At 40.1% G+C, this 21,701-nt stretch overlaps 1 protein-coding gene across 1 annotated transcript; it reads left to right on the forward strand.

The window, feature by feature from the left end:
• Window positions 1–49: 49 nt before the first annotated feature.
• On the forward strand, window positions 50–18,435 carry ACADSB (acyl-CoA dehydrogenase short/branched chain). Its single transcript, XM_075423883.1, has 11 exons — window positions 50–110; window positions 4,732–4,891; window positions 5,769–5,869; window positions 6,665–6,871; window positions 7,284–7,454; window positions 8,715–8,840; window positions 9,228–9,320; window positions 11,912–12,001; window positions 13,494–13,631; window positions 14,332–14,431; window positions 15,121–18,435. Exons 1-11 carry the CDS (start codon window positions 66–68, stop codon window positions 15,189–15,191), a joined length of 1,302 nt encoding a protein of 433 aa, XP_075279998.1. The 5' UTR covers window positions 50–65; the 3' UTR covers window positions 15,192–18,435.
• Window positions 18,436–21,701: the final 3,266 nt, after the last annotated feature.

The raw sequence follows: 21,701 nt of genomic DNA on the forward strand, positions 1-21,701 counted from the left end.
CGCGCGTCGAGGGGGCGTGGCCTTCACGTCGAGGGGGCGGGGCGCGGGCCGGGAGAGGCACCAAGATGGCGGCGGCGGCGGCGGGCGGGTGGCTGAGGAGCTGCGCGAAGGTGAAGCGGGAGCCCGGGCGGGGTGGGCTCCCTCTCCTCCCGGGGCGCCGGTGTCCCCAGTGCTCCCGAGCCTGTGGGTGCGGCTGTGCCCTCTGGCAGGGCGGGGCCGGCGGGCGCCTGAGGGAGCGGCGGGCCGGGGGCTGCGGGGGGTGGGGGGGGGTGTCTCCCTCCTCCCCTCAGGCCGCCTCAGGTCGCGTTCGCCGCCGCGGGGTCCGTGTCTGCTCGGCGCAGGCGAGGAGGCCCACGCGTGTCTGTTTGCCTCGGCCGCGGCCTGCTGGGGGCGAAGGCTGCCCACGGGGAGCCGCTGGCCGGGGCTCGGAGCTGGCGGGGTGCGGGGTCTGCCCGGCCGGGCCGAGGGCAGCTCCCGCGGGGGCTGAGGGCGCGTTTGGAAAGCCCTTCGCTCCTTCTGCCCGGCGGGTTTGGCGTGGAGGGGTGGTGTGAGGTGACTTCTTGCTGAGGCAAGTTGCTGCAGGTCTGGTGAAGCGGCTTGTGGTTGGGGCAGCCCGTGGCTGGTGAGCCGGGGAGAAGGCCCCGCGGTTCCAGCCGCAGAGGTGCTTTGATGTCTGCTTTACTTACCTGAACAGGCAAAAGACTGGTGGCACTGTAGGAGTAATCAAAAGAGGAAAGAAATAAGCAGAAAACCTGGGTTTGTGCTACACAGATGCTTTCGCTGCATGGAGTGAGAAGATATGCTGGGCTGGGACCTTGTCACAGCAGTTTATGCGTGTGTTGTGACAACGGAAATAAAGAAAGCCAGCCTCATAAATGAGGGCAAGTGAGCTTCTCTGCTGGGAGATAGGAGCTGTCTGGAGGGCAGCTGGGACAGACACAGGAGTGGAAGTCACCAAGGAAAGCAAAGTGAGCTTAGGAAAATTTACTGCACTGGCCTTTTTTCGTTTATATCTTAATGCTGCTGCCAGGTCCACCAGCATTAAAATCTCATTTTAGATTGTAGAACAGACAGAAGGAAACCAAAAGAACTGATCTTTAAAGAGCTGAGGTGGAGGTAGGAATTGAGATAAAGAGAAAAATCAATGTTATCAGCAACCCAGAAACCAATTTACAAAAGACATGTGTTTAGTAGGGCGAGCAGGCTGAATCTTGTAGCAGCGTAAATCATTACCTTACCTACAGAAAAAGGGGTGGGGGAAAGCAGGGAAGCAGTGTCAGAGTATTTGAGTAACTTGCATGCATTTTAAATAACTATCTGAAAGTTAGTAATACTACATGATTGCATGACGTCTAAGAATAAAAATGTAAACAGTAGTATAGTGACTTGATTTTTTTTTTTTAATCTCAATGTTATTGAGTCAAAACTAAATGCTTCTACACCATGGTATTACTCCGGAGTGAAATACGTGATACCTGTGAGTTGCTGCTCCGTGTGTGGGTGTTGTCCATGTAGGTCCTGTCCCTTGGGGCCAGCCTACTGGTTTTAAGACTTTTCAAGGTAACCTTGCTATGAATAATCCTTTTGTCCTGAAACGCCATCTCAGTCAGGTATCAAACAAGTTTTTATCAACCCATGTCCGCATATGTACGCTAAGGGCTGCCTTTGTTTCTCCTGCGGTGGTAGGACACCTTGCTCTGTCGCTCTCGAGTTGGTTGCAGTGGAAGAGCCTCCAAGTGAAGGCTCCGGGCAGGGAGAAAGCCTGGGGTGGTTTCTGCTGGGGGGAGGGAAGGGAAGTGAGCTAAGGGACAGTTCCCACCAGCGATAGCTTTCTCCAAACCTTCAGTGTTGTTGCCGAGAGCGGGCCTGCTGCAATGGCTGTAACCTGGAACAAACGCTGTGGCTGTTGACTTGCCAGTCAGGCTATTGGCAGGTCGCCTCAGCCAGTACAGCCCTGCGCACTTGTGCTCGGCCTTGCTGAGCTGCTTTTCGTCAAGTTTGTCCAGCTTCCCATTTTCCTGAAAGCGCATGATAAAAATCTGTGTATTTTTTAGTCTACAAAATCGGTACTTCCCACTTTGGAAGGGGCGGTCTGCTGTGAGTGTTTAGTGATGTGTTCACCTGCGTGGTCGATAATTCTGCGTCCAAGAGTCAGGTGCCATCAAATGAAAGGAGTGGTAATCCCAGAGTACTACCAGTTATTGTTTCGGCAGTACTGGCTTATTGCCTACGGAGTGTACCTGCTTGCAGCTTTTCAGAAAGCTTTGTGTTCTTGTAAAGACACCATGTGTTTTTCCTGACAGCTCTTGGTCAGTACTGGTGAAATATTCTCAGTGATTCGTCTTTGCTTATGCCACCATGAAAAGAAAATGGAAGAAGCAGGAAGTATGTGTGATTTGTAATCCTGTAACTGCTCAGGAAGCATACTGCGTTAAGTGTATATATGTCTGTGTGTGTATACTTAGGTTCTTCCTTCTCAGACCTTGCTAAGAACATGGACTTGCACAGAGGGATGTTTCTTGCACGTCTGGGTCTTGAGTGACCCTACCACAGCTGGATGTTCTGCAAATAATCCATAATCCAGCTTTCAGGACATGGTTACCTTGGATTTTATCTCTGCTAAAGCAGCTCTTTGTTTTTCTGTGAAGACCTATGGTGACTCCAGTAACTTGTCTTCACTTGAAAGTGTTGCTGATATGGCTGATCATTCAAACTTTGTATTCCTGAATCAGCCCCACAAGTCAATATCTGTTTTATGTGACCAAGGGTGTTGAATGTGAATGAGCATTGAATGTTCACGGCAATACTTGTTTTCTGTGTTACTGCTTCTGACTATCTTTTTTTGTCATGCATGACTGGCTGTGCTAAAGTCAGAGTTTCCTTACCATAACAGACTTGCACATCTTGTCTCTTAAGACAAAAGGAGTCCATAGATCTGTTTTACATCAGCTCTTCAGCTAGGGACATGACAAGTGTTGAAAGCCAACATGAGAGTGAATTATTGGAAGAATCAAAGGAATTTTTACTTCCTGACCCCAAAGTTTCTGCCATTTTTTGAGGAATGCTGCTATTACAGTGTGCATTGCAAAATTGTCCTGCGTTCTGAGAGCTAAATAGCAGTCTGGTTACAGCACAGTCAGTCGGTCTGCTCCCTGTGGGGTTAGGTGTGCGTGCTGCAAAAATGTATGTTGGCAGACATATCCCTGTATGTACGTTATTTTTATGGCGCAGCTGTGTCTCTTCTGGGGGTTTCTGTCAGCAGTTGTCTTGGTAAGATGTTAATATCTCCACACTGTAGACTGACACAGCAATAGTGACAGATATCTGTAGCAAAGATCTGGTCTGTAGACGTTAGCCACAGAATAAGTTGGGTTTTGGGAGCTGTAAGAGCAAAGCAATTTTTCTGTCTTGCCTCTTTTGAGATCAGTCAGTCAAACTGTCCTTTTTTGAATGCTGCTTTTCAGGAATACATTTTGCAGCAGTTTAGCTACTGTTAGCCTGTTACTTTTTGAGCCAGATCGTATTCATTATGTTAGCTTTTTTTTAAAAATTCTAAGAATTTATTCTGTGGTTAGAAAGTATATTAACTTTCAAACCAGTTGCGTTCCTTTCTAAAGCCTGCTGTTGTCTATTGCGTGAGTAGTTTATAGTTCTCCACGGTACAAAACTAATTACCTGTCACAGTATCTATGTCCATCCACCTGACAGTCACTACGCGTAGCTTGCTCCCAAAAGCCACTGTCTGTTCTGTTTGTTTTTGTGTCTTTTGCAATATATGCTTAATGCCATTCCCCCTGTAATAAAACGCTCTGTAGTACCTCTGCTCTCTTGGCTGGATAACCAGTGCTTCTTGATATCGTTTGTTGTATATTGAGGATGAATGGGGAGAAGTTAAGCATAAATTACTGAATTTTAGTTCCTACCTGTACTTTTTTAAATCAACCAAATAAGACACATTAGTTTAAATCCTATAATTAGTATGCTGATACTACTATGTAATTAATAATTAAATATATAGAAATTAAATGTATAGAAGCATTCAAATGCCAGGGCTTTGTCTATGAAATATGTGCTCATTCTGAAAATCATTAAGTGGTGGGTAAGAACTCAGTCTGAATACAGAAATCCACAGTGATGTTAAAAGTTATGCCCTTTCACAGAAAAATACCAATAATCCAGATGAAATGCTATCAGATTGCTTTAGAAACAAGAGTTACTGGCCCCTGGAAAACCAGGGAGAAGCTATGTCTGTCATTAAAGTTGACATGTCTTCCGTAAAAAACATTTGTATGTCTATTTCACATTTACTTGTACTATATTTGTTAGTGAAGATTTTAAATTCTGTCAAAGTATATACTTACTACTATGAATATTGCAGCAGACTTGCAAAATCATCTACAACAATAAATACTGTCATCAGGGTTTATTTGCTGTGAACACTAAAACTAACTAAAATTTATGTTTGTGAATACTTTGTAGAATAACATTGTGTTAACAAACTTCCAGAAAGAAGATTGCTTGGGGTTAAAAGAAGAGTAATTAAAGGATATTTTCTTTTAGGACACTGGGGGGGTTATATCTTCTCAAAAACTTTCAAACTAGATATTGAGTGTAAGTTATATTTTCTATTAATTTGCTGAATAAAAACTCTGGGTAAAATTATGTACTGCAGTCTGTATGCAGATACAAATTCTGTTAACTGTTTGCGTGTTCTGTATTTATTGTCAACAGCTGAAAAGAAATTTTCCAGCGTACTTGGCTTCTTGGAGGGCTTCTCCATGTGTCTTTAGATCCACCAAATCAGAACTTATGCCAAATCTAGCCAGTGATGGAGCTGTCTGTGCGCCGCTTCAGACATTCACCGAAGAGGAGACGATGCTGAAAGATATGGGTACCTGTTATCTGTGTGGTTAAAATACAGAAATGTCTAATCAGAAGGAAATTTTTAACTTTAAAATGTCTTTTTGTTATTTATTTATAGTTATTGTTTAATTATAGTTAATGTTAAAACTGCTTGAGTTCACAAGAGAAGAATGTAATGGTTTTTTTCCATGTTACCGTAGCACAGTTCCACGTACCCCAGTGCAGTTTACTCTGGAGAAATAAATATTAACTGTTTAAAACTGTTGCTGTTGGAGTTCAGTTCAGCTGCAGTTAACTGCTCCGGCTGGTTTTCAGAGATTTCAGGTACACCCAGAGCAGTGGCAGATGTGATGTGTCTGCCATGCAGCCAGGCCTGCATGAAGAAGACAGTGTTTCCGAGGGAATCCTCAGAGCAAAAGTGAAAGAGTGAGGGCCTCCACATCTGGAAGAGAGCTTATGAAAGGCTCCAGTTAAACAGAAACAGTCTTATTTGTAGGACTTTGTGCAGCCTGAGACCATCCTTCCAAACTGCAGTTTTAAATTATAAAGAGATAAGATACAGCTAAGAAAACAGGGGGTGTATTTGAAATAGCTTTCTTTAATTTGTTTTTTTGGTCAGCTAATGTTAAGTATGTGTTGCTGAGATGTTTTCGAAGTTTCTAAATTTATAGGAAGTGTTTGTTTCAGCTCAGAGACTTGTAGCTGAGTTCGGAAAGCAATGATAATGGAGCTTTGTGGCACATTACCTTGTTTCACTCGGGCAACTTTTTGCCCTTTTATTAACTTGTCTGGGAGAGTCAAGAGAATACATGCATAGCCTGTCAGAAGTACCATATGACTGGTGTGTTGATCTTCCAGTAGTGTGTTAGAGTACTTACACACTTTCTTTCTTCTCTTCGTTACAGTGGCAAAATTTGCTCAGGAGCGAGTTGCACCTTTTGTGCAAAAAATGGATGAGAATTCAAAAATGGAAGACTCTGTAATACAGGGATTGTTTGAACAAGGGGTCTGCACACTTTTACTTAATCTTTTATTCAGAAAGCGACATTTTATGAATCTCTAGCTGTGCACTTTTTGGATTTTTAGACTAAAAGATTGATGGATATAATTCAGATGAACTAATGAATCATTAAAAATTCTGGGTTTATCAACAGCAAGGCAACTTTCTTTTCTTTTTTGCTGCATTATCACTCTCCATCTTTTACTGTAATAGGCTTTCCAGTTCTCTCTCTCCTCTACTACACTACATTCATCTTGAGTTCCCTGTCTTCCCCCCCCCCCCCTCTTTTTTTTTAATTGGATAGGCATAATTGCGTAGAATGCCAGAACCAGCATGACTGGTAAATGTTGCTGGAAAAGGGTATCGGAAGTCCTCTGTGTCTTTACTGGGCAACCACAAGGACTTGTGATGGAGATATCGTGTTGATTGTTCCAGGCTTCAGTTTTAGCCTTTCCTGCTATCAAACCTAAAGCTTGCCTGTGTTTAGAATATCATTTTATACGACAGCTCTAAATATTCGACTTTTCTTGAGATTGCAATTGTTCTGGAAAATGTAATCAAATTAGGGTGATGATTGGCCTGTATATGGCACATTATTTATTTCTTGCATGAATTGACTATCAGCTTCTCTGAAGAATCATTAGTTTGTTAATGGTATTGAAGGAAAACTGGTCTTTGGGGAAGGATCTGGAAATACTTACATTCTATTGTTTTCATTTTAATCTCCGAAGTATCAGCTTGGACTAACAAGTTGTTGACAAGAACTAACAGATTGGTGTATTTGCGTCTTTTACATTTCAGCTGATGAGTATCGAGCTTGGGGAAGAATATGGAGGAACTGGAGCTTCATTTTTTTCAATCATATTGGTGGTAGAAGAATTGGCCAAAGTTGATCCAGCTGTAGCTCTTCTATGTGAACTGCAGAATACACTAACAAATCGGTTGTTTACCACATATGGAACAGAAGAACAAAAGAGAACTTACTTGCCCAGGGTCGCTAAAGATACAGTGAGTCAAAGTCTCGCTTTACTAAACTATTTTAATAGTTATGTAATGCTAGTGGGGGGGGTTTTCAGTGTGTGAACTTTGAAACACTGGTTAGAGCCAAGATGTGGGCTGATACAGATACATCCTGTCTTCAGCAGCTGAGAGGTGAAAGTGGAAAGGCGATTATTAGTTTCATTTAAATTTAATTTACTGTGAAAAGAACTTTAAAGCCATTGACTTTGAGAGACATATCATTACAATGTTTCTATTCTTAATCTCCATATCTGAAACTTAGTTACTTTGATGCAATTGGTTAAAATGCTTGAATTTGAGTCTTGTGCTTGTTTATAACTATTTTCGTTGCAGAATTTGTTACATGTTTTGCCTCCAAGTTCAGTGAAAATTCAAATGAATTTTTCCCTTCAATTGGCAGATAGGCAGTTTCTGTCTTTCGGAGGCTGGATCTGGCAGTGATGCTTTTTCTTTGAAGACTCGGGCTGAAAAGAAAGGAGACTACTATATTATCAATGGCTCAAAGATGTGGATCAGCTTCGCAGAACACGCGGGAGTTTTCTTTGTGATGGCAAACACAGATCGGTCCTTAGTAAGTTCCCGAAGAGTAGTTGCATTTCAGTGATAGCTGATGATGTATGAAACTATGGATTTTATATTAATAATCTGATGTTAAAGGTTAATACTTTTTGCACCTTTTCCTAGCTGACAGCAAACCTTTAAAAATGTTTCCCAACAAAAATTGAGAACTTGCTGAGCAATTTAATAAATTCCTCCCACCAGGGAAAATAAAAATGTCAGAATCATAATTGCTTAGATGAAGAGCACAGCGTGTATTGGCATTATTCTGGGTAACGGAAGAACAGATAGCCTAGTCTTTCCAGCCCTTCCTACTTAACTAACAAGTTGCTGTAGTTAAGAGGCAAAATAGAGCTCAGGCTACATGTGGTGGAAAACTAACAAGAATACAACAGCAAAGTATTTTCAGGTAAAAAAATATGTAGGTGAATATGCATGTTTCAAGTTTTGTCACCAGTTTGCATATAGGTAGTAGATTCAAAAAAGTCAACTGCAAGCTTTAAAATGTGCTGTACCGATACAGTAGAGTGATAATCAAATACAAAACTGAATTGTTTAAAACTTTTATTTATTTTTTAAGCTTCTTCCCCCGTATCTCTTTCATAAAAATTTAACTTGAAGATACTTATTTTTAAAATTAAAATTTCAGGTTATGACTAGATAAGAAGAGGGGTTTTTCTTTCATTGTATTGAACAGTTGAACATCATGTTGCTTTCTGAATTTTTATTCATTTCTTCACAAGCTGGTGGGTGATTTGAGTACTAAATACAATTAAAATACATTTGATAAGCCAGTTTCTATATTTGTGAACTGCTGTGCATTGCCATTGTTTCTGTATTAGTATAGCATTTTAAAAATATATAATACATTGCCTTCTTAAAGTCAGAAACTAGCTTTTAAATAAGAAGGAGATTAAAAGTAACTTAATTGCACGGCGATATCTTGCTTTCCCAGTGATTTCCGGTACAGACAGGCACCACAGTCCTGTCTGTTTCATTTACACAATACCAGTCCCCTGTCTTGTCAAGAGAACTTTTAAGGTTGTTCTGATTAAGTTTTCCACATGGAATATTTTAATAGGAATGTATCTCTGGCCTTTGTTAAACCAAAATTAGCAGATGTAGAGGGATCAGATAACAGGGTGCCAGTGTTTGTTTAGTGATATAGTATTAAGCAGGCATAAAATTTCAGCGCTGGAATGAGATATTTAGACCACCATTTGGTGCTATTAGTATAAAAACCAATTCTTGATTATTTTTTAATTCATCCTAGGGATACAAGGGAATTACGTGCTTCATAGTGGATCGTGACACAGAGGGACTACATGTAGGGAAGAAGGAGAACAAGCTTGGAATCAGAGCGTCTTCTACCTGCCCAGTAACATTTGAAAACGTTAAGGTAAGTTGTTTAGCTGTTGAAGCATAATGTGTGTATAATTGGAGCTTGACCACATCTAACGACAGAATGTTAACTAAATTCCTAGTATTTTTTTCCTTAGACATACTCATTGTTAGGCATATTTTAACTTTCTCCTCCCTCTTCTTTCACCAAAATATTCAGGAGAGTTGGGTTTCTTTACTTTTGATACAGTTTTTCTCAATCATCAGTTTATAATCAGATGTATCAGGAAATGTTCTAATCAGATATTCTAGGAATCAAATGTCTGGTTTATGTTTTATGCTGTTACTTGCGAGGAACGTTAAATAGAACTGATTTACCTGTGAATCGCACTAGCAGTTGCAAAGCAGAACAGAAGAGGAATAATTGAGTGGTTTTATTCTTTAGGTTCCTGAGACCAATATCCTGGGACAGGTTGGACAAGGCTATAAGTATGCAATTGGAATGCTAAATTCCGGCAGAATAGGTATCGCTGCACAGGTGGGTGATTTTGTTTAATATGAATACAACCAGTATATAACTTTGAAAGTGGATTGAAATTTGCAAAACATTTGAAGCTAATAAGAATGAACTCTTTAGAAAAGACTTTATTAAAAACTAAATTGCCACTAGATGTCACTATTCCTGTACCTAAGTTACAGTAAAATACTGAAATAGCTGTAAATGATAAAATTCTCCTTTGGTGACATAAGCAATAGATTTAGAAAACATTAAATGGGAATTAGTTTGTCTTTGGTGGTTAACTTATTGCTGCTGAAATAGATCACCATTTTTGTCTTCCATTATGCATATTTATTTTACAAAGAAAACTAGCTTTGGAAAATAGAACACACTGAAATGTATGATATTAATCCATCCAACTGTGATTGTGTGGGATTGCCAAATGTGACCTTATGCTAACCAATGTTTTCCCAACACCTCGTTTTTTTAAAAGTCAACTTATTTTTCAAAATAAATATTATTCTTTTTTTTTATAACAGGCATGTCCTAGTTCATTGCTGTGTTTGAAATTTCACCTTATGGCATCTTAGGGGAAAATAATTTACTGACCTTGGAGTTATTTCAGAATGTTGTGTTTTGTTATAAACTCGGTTAGGATCTCACATTGCTACTGTTTTCGGTGGAAATCAGGTTCAGCCCTATATTAGAATGACTTATGACAAGTTTTTAGGTTTTTAATTTACTTTTGAATGTAATCTTTTCTTTGTTTCTACTTTGTTGTGGCTGCAGTTGTGCTGTATAGGGTGTAATATGTCCGTACTACAGTCTTCCTTATCTTTTACCCCAGTTTGCAAACAGACCAGAAGTAACAGTCCACATGAATTTTAGACTGTCCACATGGCAGTATGCTATGCTGCTAAATGGGTTCGCTTTCCCATCACTTCTAAAGGTTATCTGGGTTTACACTTTGTCTGAAATGGCATTTAAAAACTAGGGCTGTGGGTGCCGTTGTTCCCAGAGATATAAATAATATAGAGGCTCTGGCAGTAAAATACATTGTCTGGATTTTACTCTTAATTACTCCAAGTTACACTTAATATCCTAAATAAAAGATAAGGTTGGGTAGTTGTTATATCTTAGTTACTACTTTCTTGGCACCTTCAAATAAAGAGAAATTATACTTGAATGCACAAGAACAGCAGTTCTAAAGCCCTGTGGTGCTGAATTTGGTTTGCAGTAGTAATAGTTTTAAAGGATAATTAACATCCTATAAAATGTAATTATGGCTGTGAAAACAGTTTCATATAGTTTTAGTGCAAGGTTGTTCCATATATTGTTACAGGTGCTGAAGTTGATAGACATGGTTCATCTATATGAGTTTATATAAGAAGGCAACAAATCTGGTAATACAGCTGATTAGCAGCAGACACTATTATTTTCTTATGTTCTTCTCCCACATACTGATTTTTGTGTGTACTGTGGGGGTTTTTTTCTATAATCTCAAATGATTAGGGAGTAGATGTCTGAGCCCAGTCAGAGTCATGTTCTTATCTTGTGGCCCTTGGCTTTCAGCATAATATGTGGGTCTATCCAAAAATACCTCTACACTATTGTACATCATTAAAAATAGCTTGACATAAGGTGCTTGACGTGACAGCTGACCGCCACATTGTAGTATCCCATCTTGACTTAGAAAAGTTCTGAGATTCTAATTTTACCATATACAGTTACCTTGCTTTTTGACAGTTCTTCGTGCCATTCATTTCCCCTTTTTTTTTTTTCTTTTCCCCGCTTGTTTGATGCTTCCCTGAATCTAATTTCCTATCTTTGTTTTTCCTAGGAAAGAAACTAGGTAGAAAGAAGGTGTTTATATGGATGGTAGTTATGTAATAAAACCAACTGATTTGACAAATAGCTGTGTATATATGAAAGGCAGGGTCCTTTCTTTACGATCTTGTTTAGAATGGAATACACATCTCAGAATTTGGTAGCTAAACGTAAAAGTAGTTTACTTTCCGGATTTCATGATGTTTCTTTAGGCTAACAAATCAGACACTGAGGTAGATGTGAGTTACTTTTTCATAAATGTTTGTGTGTAGTTTGCCCAGATGTTATCCTCCAAGATAACAACTGGATTTTGCTGTCTTTGCTGCTGAGTGAAGAGAGGGTGTGAAAAGACAGGTCTTCTAAAATTGTTCTGCTGAGTTGGGTTTTTTCTAGAAAATGCTGGAACATCTCTACTTCCACTATACTAATTTTCTAGCTTCTGAAATAAATTGCTAATTCTGACAGTCCAATGTCTTTTATAAAATGAGAAGTTATTTTTATTATGAGAATAGCTTTGAATAATCATTCAAATTATTTTCCTTTAATAGTGTAATGTAGATATAGATCTTTAGTTTACAGTAACTTTACCATGTAATTAAGAATTTTCCCAGAAACACTTAATATTTGCACAACCACAGCTGACCCATAAATCTTGTTCAAAAATTAGTGATAGTGTTTTCACGCATATTTTGTGTTTAACAAGACAGTTTCTTTTGGGAATGGAATACTATAATAGGCTTATTCCTCAAAGTTTGAGGGTTTTTTCTGTCCTAACTCACCTCAATATGTTGTATTTCTTACAGATGTTAGGACTGGCCCAGGGATGTTTTGACCATACGATTCCCTATACAAAGGAGAGAGTCCAGTTTGGGAAAAGCGTATTCGATTTCCAGGTACTTGTTAATGAACACATGGGAAGTTTCCTCCAAGAAAGCAGTGGTTACCACAGTAGACGAAGTCAGTAAAAGGAGTTATCTGATTTATATGATTTGTGCTCCATCTTGTGTCATGTCTCTACTTGTCAATATTTGAGAAGAATTTTTCAAAAGAATTTCAGATGAGCATTCATCTGCCGTGTAAAATACGTAAATTCAGTGCTATGTGCCTTTGTAAGTACTGTATAAATAATTTAAAACTTCAGAACATTATTAACATAACTCCTTTTCCTTGATGGTATATTCACTGTCTTCAAAAATAATACACATGGAACTCCTTTCTCTTCTGATTTTAATATCACAGTATGTTGAATGTGTTGCAGTTTTTATACCCTTTCATTGAGGGGTAGGGGAAGGCCTTTTTCTGGAGACACTAAAAATTATAAAAAGATGAGGAAAACTGATTGAATTATTAGATTTCCTGTGTTATACAAAGACATTTAGTTTTCATGATTATATCTGTCTTAAAATGAAAAAGATTCTCTGTTGCAAAAATGATGTGTAGTTTAATAAGGAAGATATATAATTGTAATTACTGTAGTAATTTTCTTGTTAAAAGAAACCTACATCTCGGATGAAGGGAAGGAACATTAGTACTACTCACAATTTATACAAATTTTAGGAAGCACCCACAGATATCTAGGAAATTATTGGAACTGCATCTTTTGAATGGGAAATAGAATTTATAATTACCAAATCATTTTGTTATTTTGACCTGCGTGTATATTTTTGCAAATTTTAGGGAGCAGTGTTAGTGTTCTAATAAGATGAAAGATTTCATTGTGTTTGGGAGCAAGTTAGGCAACTCAACGTTCGTTTTCAATCGTCATAATGTTTGGGTCTCCTTAAATAAAGCTATTCTTCTGTAATACCTACTATTCAGGGGTGAGCTCCACCTCCTTTTTCCTTCCCTTTGAATCCATTCATCAGTCACGTTCTCTAGGCTTACGCTGCTCCTAACTCTTCTCTCGTGGTTGTGGGACGTGGGAAGGAGTGGTTGTCACCTTGCTATTTCTCCACTTTATTTAAGAGGGACTTTATTCAAGTTCTTCTCGATTAAGCTGACAGCTTTGACCTACCCATGTCTCTGTGGTGCTGAGGAGAATGTTCAATTTGGCTGAAACTTTCCTTGATATTCATGGGTGCGTAAAGGTTCATGTTGGACCCTCCTGTCTAGCCAGTCAGGCAAGAAGTTCCCCAGTACTCATGAATCCAAGAAGAAGGAAGGAGAAAATGGGAGTGCAGTCCCTAAAAGGACTTTGGTGGCCCAGATGTTTTCCACCATCGATGTCATAGATGCAGAGATATGCAGAATTACCAGGCCATCTAGATTTTGTGGTTTTATTTTACAGTGTAGGTGTGTTCCCTGGTGAAAAGAATGGTTCTTGCTGGAAATCCCAGTTGAGTACTAGATACTGGTTCTGTCTGACTCGTCGTGTGCTTATTACAGGGGTTGCAACATCAGATAGCTCAGGTGGCCACGCAGCTGGAGGCGGCGAGGTTGCTGACCTACAACGCAGCCCGTCTGGCGGAAACAGGAAGACCGTTCATAAAGCAGGCCAGCATGGCCAAATACTACGCTGCTGAGGTAACTTACAGTTCCTTTATTCTGTGGATTTATTTTGCTGCTGTTTAAAAGTTACTTCTCCTACTAAATATATGACTTTTAATTCATATTTTGCTGTGAGATCTGTGGATGTACTTTTATCTTTGTTTCTCACTCTCAGTCCTTATATAGAATGTAAATAGGCCGCCAAAAAATAAACACCTCATGCCTGTAAATAAAATTTTGAAAAACAAGCAATAACATCAAAAGAGAAAGTAAATTGGTATTTTCGCTCATGTAAAGAGATTTAATTTTCTCAGAATTCTCTTTTTTTGTATCTGGAGAAATGGCGTGATGAGACTTCATTCATGACCATCTCAACTCTGCTGGTCACAACTGCCAATCTCTATACGATTCAGAATTGGATTGCTTCTGCCTCTTTGCCATTGCTGTCTTGCGTACTGCTGCTAGTCTTTTTTCACAGTGCAGCATATGAACTATTGCAATAACGGTTAGTGAATTCCTGATGCCCTCTGATTTTAAAAAAAAGTAATTTTTATACTAAAATAACTTGCATAAACAAGATGAATACAAAAATATCATTCCTTCCCCTTCCCACTTGTTCTAGTTACTGCTTTAATTGCTGTTTTGTTTTTGCTTTAAATAGCTACAAAAAATAAAATTAACTACCACCTGCATGAAGTTGGATCCTGAAGTTGTAATTCTGAAACTCTTTTCATAGGTTGCAACACTGACAACTAGTAAATGTATTGAGTGGATGGGAGGTGTTGGATTCACAAAAAATTTTCCAATAGAAAAGTACTATCGTGACTGCAAGATAGGTGAGTGATAGTTTCTTAACAAGTATTTCTTGTAGCGTTAGTAGTATTAAAGTTTGGGGATGAATTGACTGGTTATATTTTTTAAGATTTTTTTTTTTCCCTGAGACTATAATCAACACCGATTCAAAGGTTCAGATATGAGAAGATAAAACTTCCGGTATAAATATCTGTGTATGTAAGGCTAGTTAAAATGTTTATTTAGATACCAAGAAAATACAGACACACACATTGTGTCCCATTCTATTAAAGAAAATTCAAGTTCAAAAAAATTTAAGATGCTTTCTTTGGCTTTAAGATCTGAACCTATGTGGAGTTTTACTTTTAAAGACTTCCTTGTCTACCAGTATAATCCTTGGACCTAACAGTTTGACATTTCTAACAATATTACCCTTTGACTCTTATTGCTGATAGCATTTGTAAATACTCAATTTTTGCTGGTTATTTAGCAATTGCTTTTCAGGAAAACATCTTGTCATTATGTTGTGCCAGTAGAAGAGGATTCTAATTGTTGCAGATAATAAAATATGAACATTTATGTAAATAATAATTCTGTTTCTAGAACGTGCTCAGTAAAGCTTCACTTCATAATTGTAAATGTTCTAACTGGACTGTTAGAACAGTATCTTGGTCTCTCTTCATATACTCGCCGTGGTTTTATAGTCTTCTGATTTATTTTCTTCTGATTTCAGGTACAATATATGAAGGAACTTCAAACATCCAGTTGAGCACCATTGCAAAAAACTTAGCACAGGAGTATTGAAACCATAAGGACTTCTCGACTGTTAACAGAAATTTTTTCCCTGAACACTCATTGTGAATTACACATTTATTTGTAATTACAAAAATCATAAATTACATCATAAATAAGAATACATCATCACAGATGAAATCATAAGGAAAACCATGAATTCCCCATTTCAAGACAGTGAGTGTGCAGTTGGTGTGAAACCCTGAATTCCGCATTCGAATCCAAATAATGGGTTACAAGTATCTCTTTCTGCCTGAGACACCTCTAAGCTGTTTCCTTGGCTGACATGATTTTGTTGCTGTAGGTTATGCAAACAGTGTATCTCCGCTTTGAGATTTCGAAGTGAAAACAAAAGAAGCCAGGTCCCTGGCTTGCCGGGTGTGAAAGGTTCTGCTAAGCTCCCCGGGAGGAAGGGCTCTGCGCGGGCAGCAGAACTGCTGCGTGGCGTGAAGCTGCTGTTTGTTGGTGATGCCCTTTATTAGCATGGGGCACAGCAGAGGTGTGTGGAAAGAGAGAGAGGTGATGGCTTCCTCTCTCCCAGGTGGAGCGATATCTGTGGAGCTGCTGTAATTGGAGTAATTTTTATAGCAGCCCTTAGTGTGTCCTTAAGTATATCTTGGTAATTAAGCCCTTCCAGCCCCAATTTGTAGTACTGAAAGGTGGATAATACCCACCTCCCCTTCCAGCCTTCTCAGCTGTTAAGGGTTTTAATCTAAGAGGCTATTTATAGGTCTCCTTTCATAAAAGGTTGAGTTGAAATCTTTGTGAAATTGTGTTAAAAAAGCTCTAGTAGTTCTGCAAAAAGACAGAGATGTCAGTTAGGTAATAGGAATGCTGTGATCCTACCACACAGTGGCCTTTCTGCGTTCAACGCATTTTACAAACTTTAATCCTCAGAGCCTTCCTGGGAGTTAGGGAGGGACTCTTGATTTGCAGCCTAGAAAACTTCCTCATGGAAGTTGGTGGTTCTCTACAAAAAGAGCAAAGTTTTTCTCCTTTTGAGAGAGAGAGAAAATGGGGGGAGGGGGTTAAGATGCATTTGGATTTTTATCCCTTTGTTTACTTTAAAATCAGACATTTTATTTACTGCGGAAACCTCTTCAGTGCTGGAGAACTAATTAACTAAGAATCAAGAGATGGAGAGCTTAATATATGAAAAATTGTTATAATTGCTGTAATTGGCAATTTGTTTCAAGTGTTTTGGGGAGGGAAGGGTTGGTTTTCTGGTTTTGGCTGACTTGGAAGAATCTCATTTGTAAAGCTTGCTAGTCACTGATGACTCACTTCGAGTGGAGCTTAGAATGTTACGGTCCGAGGCTCCCAAAGGATTTTCTAGCAAAACTAGGGTAAATGACACTTAACAAGTATGGGTTTGTAAAACAAGCAAACCACAGTGCCTTATGCAAAGAAACACACAAGGAGGAAAAGCACCATAAAAAGTTTTCTGACTTGCTGTCAGCTTCAGAGGGGAAAAAAACTACGTTAGTGAATCACTCCCCCCACATACACGCTTTGCCTGTTGATAGGCAAAGAATTAATGTGGCAGTTATCCTTGTGGCAATAAAAAAAACCCCTTCCATATCAGTTTGATCAACAGCTTTTGAGATTATCAAAAATAGGAGAGTAGTAGGGTAGTCCAGGTGACTTCTCGAGTTTTCTTCTAGCATTGTTATTATTCTTATTAATGCATTTCAGGTTGTTTGCAGGCTTGCTCTCGGATGAATTGAAATGGATGAGGAGATTGCTAGGCTAGAATGAAGACTGCAGACACCGCAACAGTTACCTACAGTTACTCTGCTTGGCATAGTCTATCTGTGACTCTAAAATGATTGTAACCGTGCTACAAAAGGCTTGAGTTAACGTTGATCAATATGATGAGTTGTGCTAATGTGAGATGCAGTCCTTAGCTGTGGCGGTTCGGCCTGCTTTGCTAACACGAGTGTCAGCAGAGATCAGGTTTTGATTCATGCTGTTTAATAGGTCTCCTGGTTTCAGATACTGTCGTAGCTTCGCTTTGGTAGTTTTCTGTGAGGCCAGGAAGTGAGTGGCAATACTTCACTGACTTAATATACTGCTAAAAGTAAAGTCTTTATGGAGCAAAGTGCAGAGCTCCTTGAAGGACTGTTACAGGCTAGATGTCCAGGATTATGTAAAAGGACTGCCTCTTTGTGTAGAACTGTGTCAGGTATCCATTTGAAATAATAATCAAAAAAAAATCAAAATAATGTGATTTCCTACAGTCTGAACTCCAATGACATAGTCCAGGAAACAACCTGAACAGCCTCATCAGCTACTCAGCAGCTCTTAGAAAAGCACGGTCGAGCCTTTAACTAATGTTACAGCTGTAAATATTTCACATCTCTCAGTTCTGTATGCTGTATTCTGTACACTATAACTTTTGAAAGAAATGTATGTGTTGTGTTTGATTTTTGTCTACAAAATTCTGTGGAGGAATATGCGCACAAATGAATTATAACCACTGAGTTTTTTTCATGGTTGTTTTAAAAGGGCACATACCACTGTGGAGAGCATCAGGTATTCTGGTCGCTGGCTCTGGGAAGAGTTAACTTGTTTCATCCCCTGAAGCCTGATTCCATTGCTGCACTGATGTCAGTTTGGTGATCAGAAGTGCTGCGCCATTGTCCAGGAGCTGTTGGTAGCTGCCTGCACCCCCCACCCCTCCTCAGTTTGGGACAAGCATTTACAGGTTGCCGTTAATTGTGTTTCTCTGTTTGGCACTGTGAGCACAGGACTGCTGATGGTGGCTGCCGACACCAGTGGGTGTAGGGCTGCTGAGCTGGCCTTGTGAACACTGTGAGGCTTCCTGTGCTAATGGCAGGACTCCAAGCTGCTTTGTACACAGTGTGTATTTGTATTAGTGAGTTTTCACCATATGCCCTTAGTCAAGCCACTCAATCTAGCCTATTGCCCTGGAACAGCATCTTCAGTCATCAAATGCGCCAGGCTTCCCTGGTTAGAAGAAAAGGCCTCTACTGAGAATGTGTTAAAAAGTGCCTGAATTTGGTATTTGACTTGATAGAATGCTGATCTTGTATAGCAGGTGATGGTTCTCTAATAATATGTCATTTTAAATTGTGTCCCAGATCTTGCAATTGTTGCACTGGGACAGAATGAATATAACATCAGTCAGATTTCTTTACTATTCTGGTTTGTGATAAAGGTCTGAGGTGGATTTCCACAGAAAGGTTTAATTGCTACACGGGAAATACTCAAATACAGCATTTTATATAATGTTTTCTATGTTGTTTTTTCTTTCATATTTTCTTCATATAAAGATTGTGTTAGAAAGGGGTTATGTGAAATTCAAAATAATTGCTCACTGGGACCTTTTCACTATGTAAAGAATTTTCTGATTGACATGTTACTGCATTTCCATTTGGAAATCTTTTGGTGAGAGACACGTTTCAGGTTCTTCCTACCAAGCTGAGCTGGATTTGAAACAGTCTGGTTTGAAGGCAGCTGTCTGACTTTCCTCAGTTTGTCTCTTGAATATACACAAGTTGAAGAAGTGTTTTTCCTCAACCCAGAATGTATTCAGTGTGCCACTGTGATAGATCCTCTCCTAAAGCAATTACATGGAAGTGGTTAACAGCTACCACAAATCCTTCATCAGTATTTACCTGTTGTGTTATCACTGTGCAGAACGTTGGCAGAGGCACAAATCAATGGAGAACTGAGGGGCAGATGAATATGTATTGTACGATCCCCAAAGAATTTTCACGTGATGTGTTATTTTATGTTGTATTGAAACAGAGTCGTTGCAGAGCATTTATTTTGCAAGGAGTTGTCTTCTCTGAAGTGTAACTCCTTGGTCTAGATCGAGGTGGGGGGCGTGGTTAGTGGTCTTACTCTTCTGGATTTGGCTGCCTAGAGCCACGTAGCGTGGTCGGCCTTACACGCAGGTGAGAGGAATTTAGAGTTTTGTGGATCACAGAATCCTAGAATGGTTTGGGTTGGAAGGCACCTTATAGATCATCTGGTTCCACCCACCTGTCATGGGCAGGGACACCTTCCACCAGACCAGAGTGCTCAAAGCCCCGTCCAACCCAGCCTTGAGCATTTCCAGGCATCCAGAGTTCCAGGCCAACAAATAGGAATTACAATCATTATTTCAGCTAAATATGCCAGTTGTAAGATCAGTTTCTATAATTAACAAAATCCAGCTTGGTGTCGTTGAGGGAGTTTCTCATTATCTGATACTAGAGACATTATTAAGCTGCTTTGAAATCTTGGTATTTATTATCCTCTAAAAATACTCTGTTCATGTGCAATAGCTGTCTGACACCTTAGGTGACTAAAACTAACCACTGTGGTTCCTAACAGCTTGTTTCATAGATCAGAGCATTCAAATGTTGATTCATATTGATATATGAATATTCAAAAGAATATACAATGCGCAATGCAAGATTTTTTCTGGTAAAGTACTTCAAAATACAAATCAAAAAGATGGACAGTCTCAACAGGCAGCAATAGTATTTTTATATATTCTCCTTTCAAGATAATTTTCATCTTTCGGAAACTGTTCTTCCTCTGTGTACCTTAGTAGCTGTAGAGCTCCTAATACTGGAAAACTACACCTATAAAGAAATCTCAGGGTGACTTCACTGAGAGCCTAAAGGAGAAGCACTCACCACCTGACAGAAGGCTGTGTCTGGATAGCCAAGTCACCACCACTTTCAGAACTGGGATTATTTAAAATACACAATGAGGACTTCGGAACGTGTGGAAACATATGTTCATCAAACCTTTTGCAGGGCCTTCTGAAGAAAGGAAAGGTATTGCAAGCTGTAACCATGCTCTTACAAAAAAAAAAAAAAAAATCAAATGGCAACAGGAGAATTTGAAATGTAGCAATAAATTCCCAACTTCCACATTGCCAGCTTGTGTTGTTCAGGGGTTACCTAATCAGGAAATTAACATGTATGGACTGAAAAAGAAGTTCTGCTCCCTAGCCAGCCAGACCTGGAGGTCCTGCAGTCTGTCTGAAGTGGTGCACAAACCACCGTCACAATTTGTGACAGTTTTAAAAACATCTGTTATGAATCACCGGATAAGGCTGGGCTGGACTGCGTGGGGTAGGTTTAACACAGGAGAGAAGTCAACTTGCAGACATGAGCAAGAGTTAAAAGTGAGCTTCGCTTCATCTAACGATGGCTGGAGGGTCATGGTGGGAAGAGCTGAAATGGTGTGTTACAGCTTGGTTGGTTTGGAGTCAAGTGCAGATGGAGAAATGCCTGAAGGTTTGCCAGCTCTCAGATAACTTTCTTTCCTAGCGTAGACAGAACGAGGGGAAGAGCTGAGCTACAGTATGATGGGTTCATGCTGAGTTTGCTTCCCATGTCTCTCTAAGCCCAGGAAGTTTGTTTTGGTTTTGAAAAGTTTCCCTTCTGGAGCCTGCAGAAGGACTCTGGGTGGGGTCTCCACTTTGTAGGACACCAGAAGCTCTGACACATGCACCCCGAGCTGATGTCCTCTTGGCTGAGGGATTGCTTCCTGCCCTCCCTAAGGAACGTTCAGCCAAGACTTGTAAACGATGACACACGCAGCAGAGGAACGGAATAATCTTCTGATCATCCTTTTTGTCATGCTTAGTTTGCTGCAAATTTCTTGGATGGTTTTGGCCTGAATTATCTTCTAAGGACATGCCGCAAGATTTTTCGGTTCACTAATTTGCGTCCTAAATATGCAAATTAAATGCAAATTTTTCAATATAACCAGAACAGTCATCCAGTTTTAATTTGATACTGCGTCCCTGAGTTTTTCTGCCTTTGTTTAGATGGTACCCAAAGACATGATAATTACATTTTAGAAAGATACCAGCTTCTCTGGATATTTCTTTTATCTGTAGGGATACCAAAAGCGGAGAGTGTGAAAGGTTAAGAGTCGCAGAAGCTGCAAACGTTGTTTCATAGAATCACAGAATCATAGAATGGTTTGGGTTGGAAGGGACCTTAAAGATCATCTCGTTCCAACCCCCCTGCCATGAGCAGGGACATCTTCCGCCAGCCCAGGTTGCTCAGAGCTCCATCCAACCTGGCCTTGAACCCTGCCAGGGAGGGGGCAGCCACAGTTTCTCATCTAAATCTGCCCTCTTGTAGTTTACAGCCGTTCCCCCCTGTCCTGTCACTGCACACCCTTGTGAAAAGCCTCTCTCCATCCTTTCTGTTGGCCCCTTCAGGCACTGGCAGCTGCTCTAAGGTCACCCCGGAGCCTTCTCCAGGCTGAACAGCCCCAACTCCCTCAGCCTGTCCTCGTAGGAGAGGTGCTCCAGCCCTCGGATCGTCTTTGTGGCCTCCTCTGGCCCCACTCCAACACATCCATGTCCTTCCTATGTTGGGGGCTCCAGAGCTGGACACAGGACTCCAGGTGGGGTCTGATGAGAGCAGAGTAAAGGGGCAGAATCCCCTCCCTCGCCCTGCTGGCCACGCTGCTCTTGATGCAGCCCAGGATATGGGTGGCTTTCTGGGCTGCAAGCGCACATTGCCGGTTCATGTTGAGCTT

The sequence above is a fragment of the Opisthocomus hoazin genome, chromosome 6 (assembly GCF_030867145.1).
Source record: "Opisthocomus hoazin isolate bOpiHoa1 chromosome 6, bOpiHoa1.hap1, whole genome shotgun sequence".
NCBI classification, from domain to species: domain Eukaryota; kingdom Metazoa; phylum Chordata; class Aves; order Opisthocomiformes; family Opisthocomidae; genus Opisthocomus; species Opisthocomus hoazin.

Coding starts and splice junctions, on each gene's coding strand:
- ACADSB (XM_075423883.1), top strand. CDS start 66: ATGGCGGCGGCGGCGGCGGGCGGGTGGCTGAGGAGCTGCGCGAAG. Junction 8,841..9,227: donor TAACATTTGAAAACGTTAAG/GTAAGTTGTTTA, acceptor TTTATTCTTTAG/GTTCCTGAGACCAATATCCT. Junction 14,432..15,120: donor CTATCGTGACTGCAAGATAG/GTGAGTGATAGT, acceptor TTCTGATTTCAG/GTACAATATATGAAGGAACT.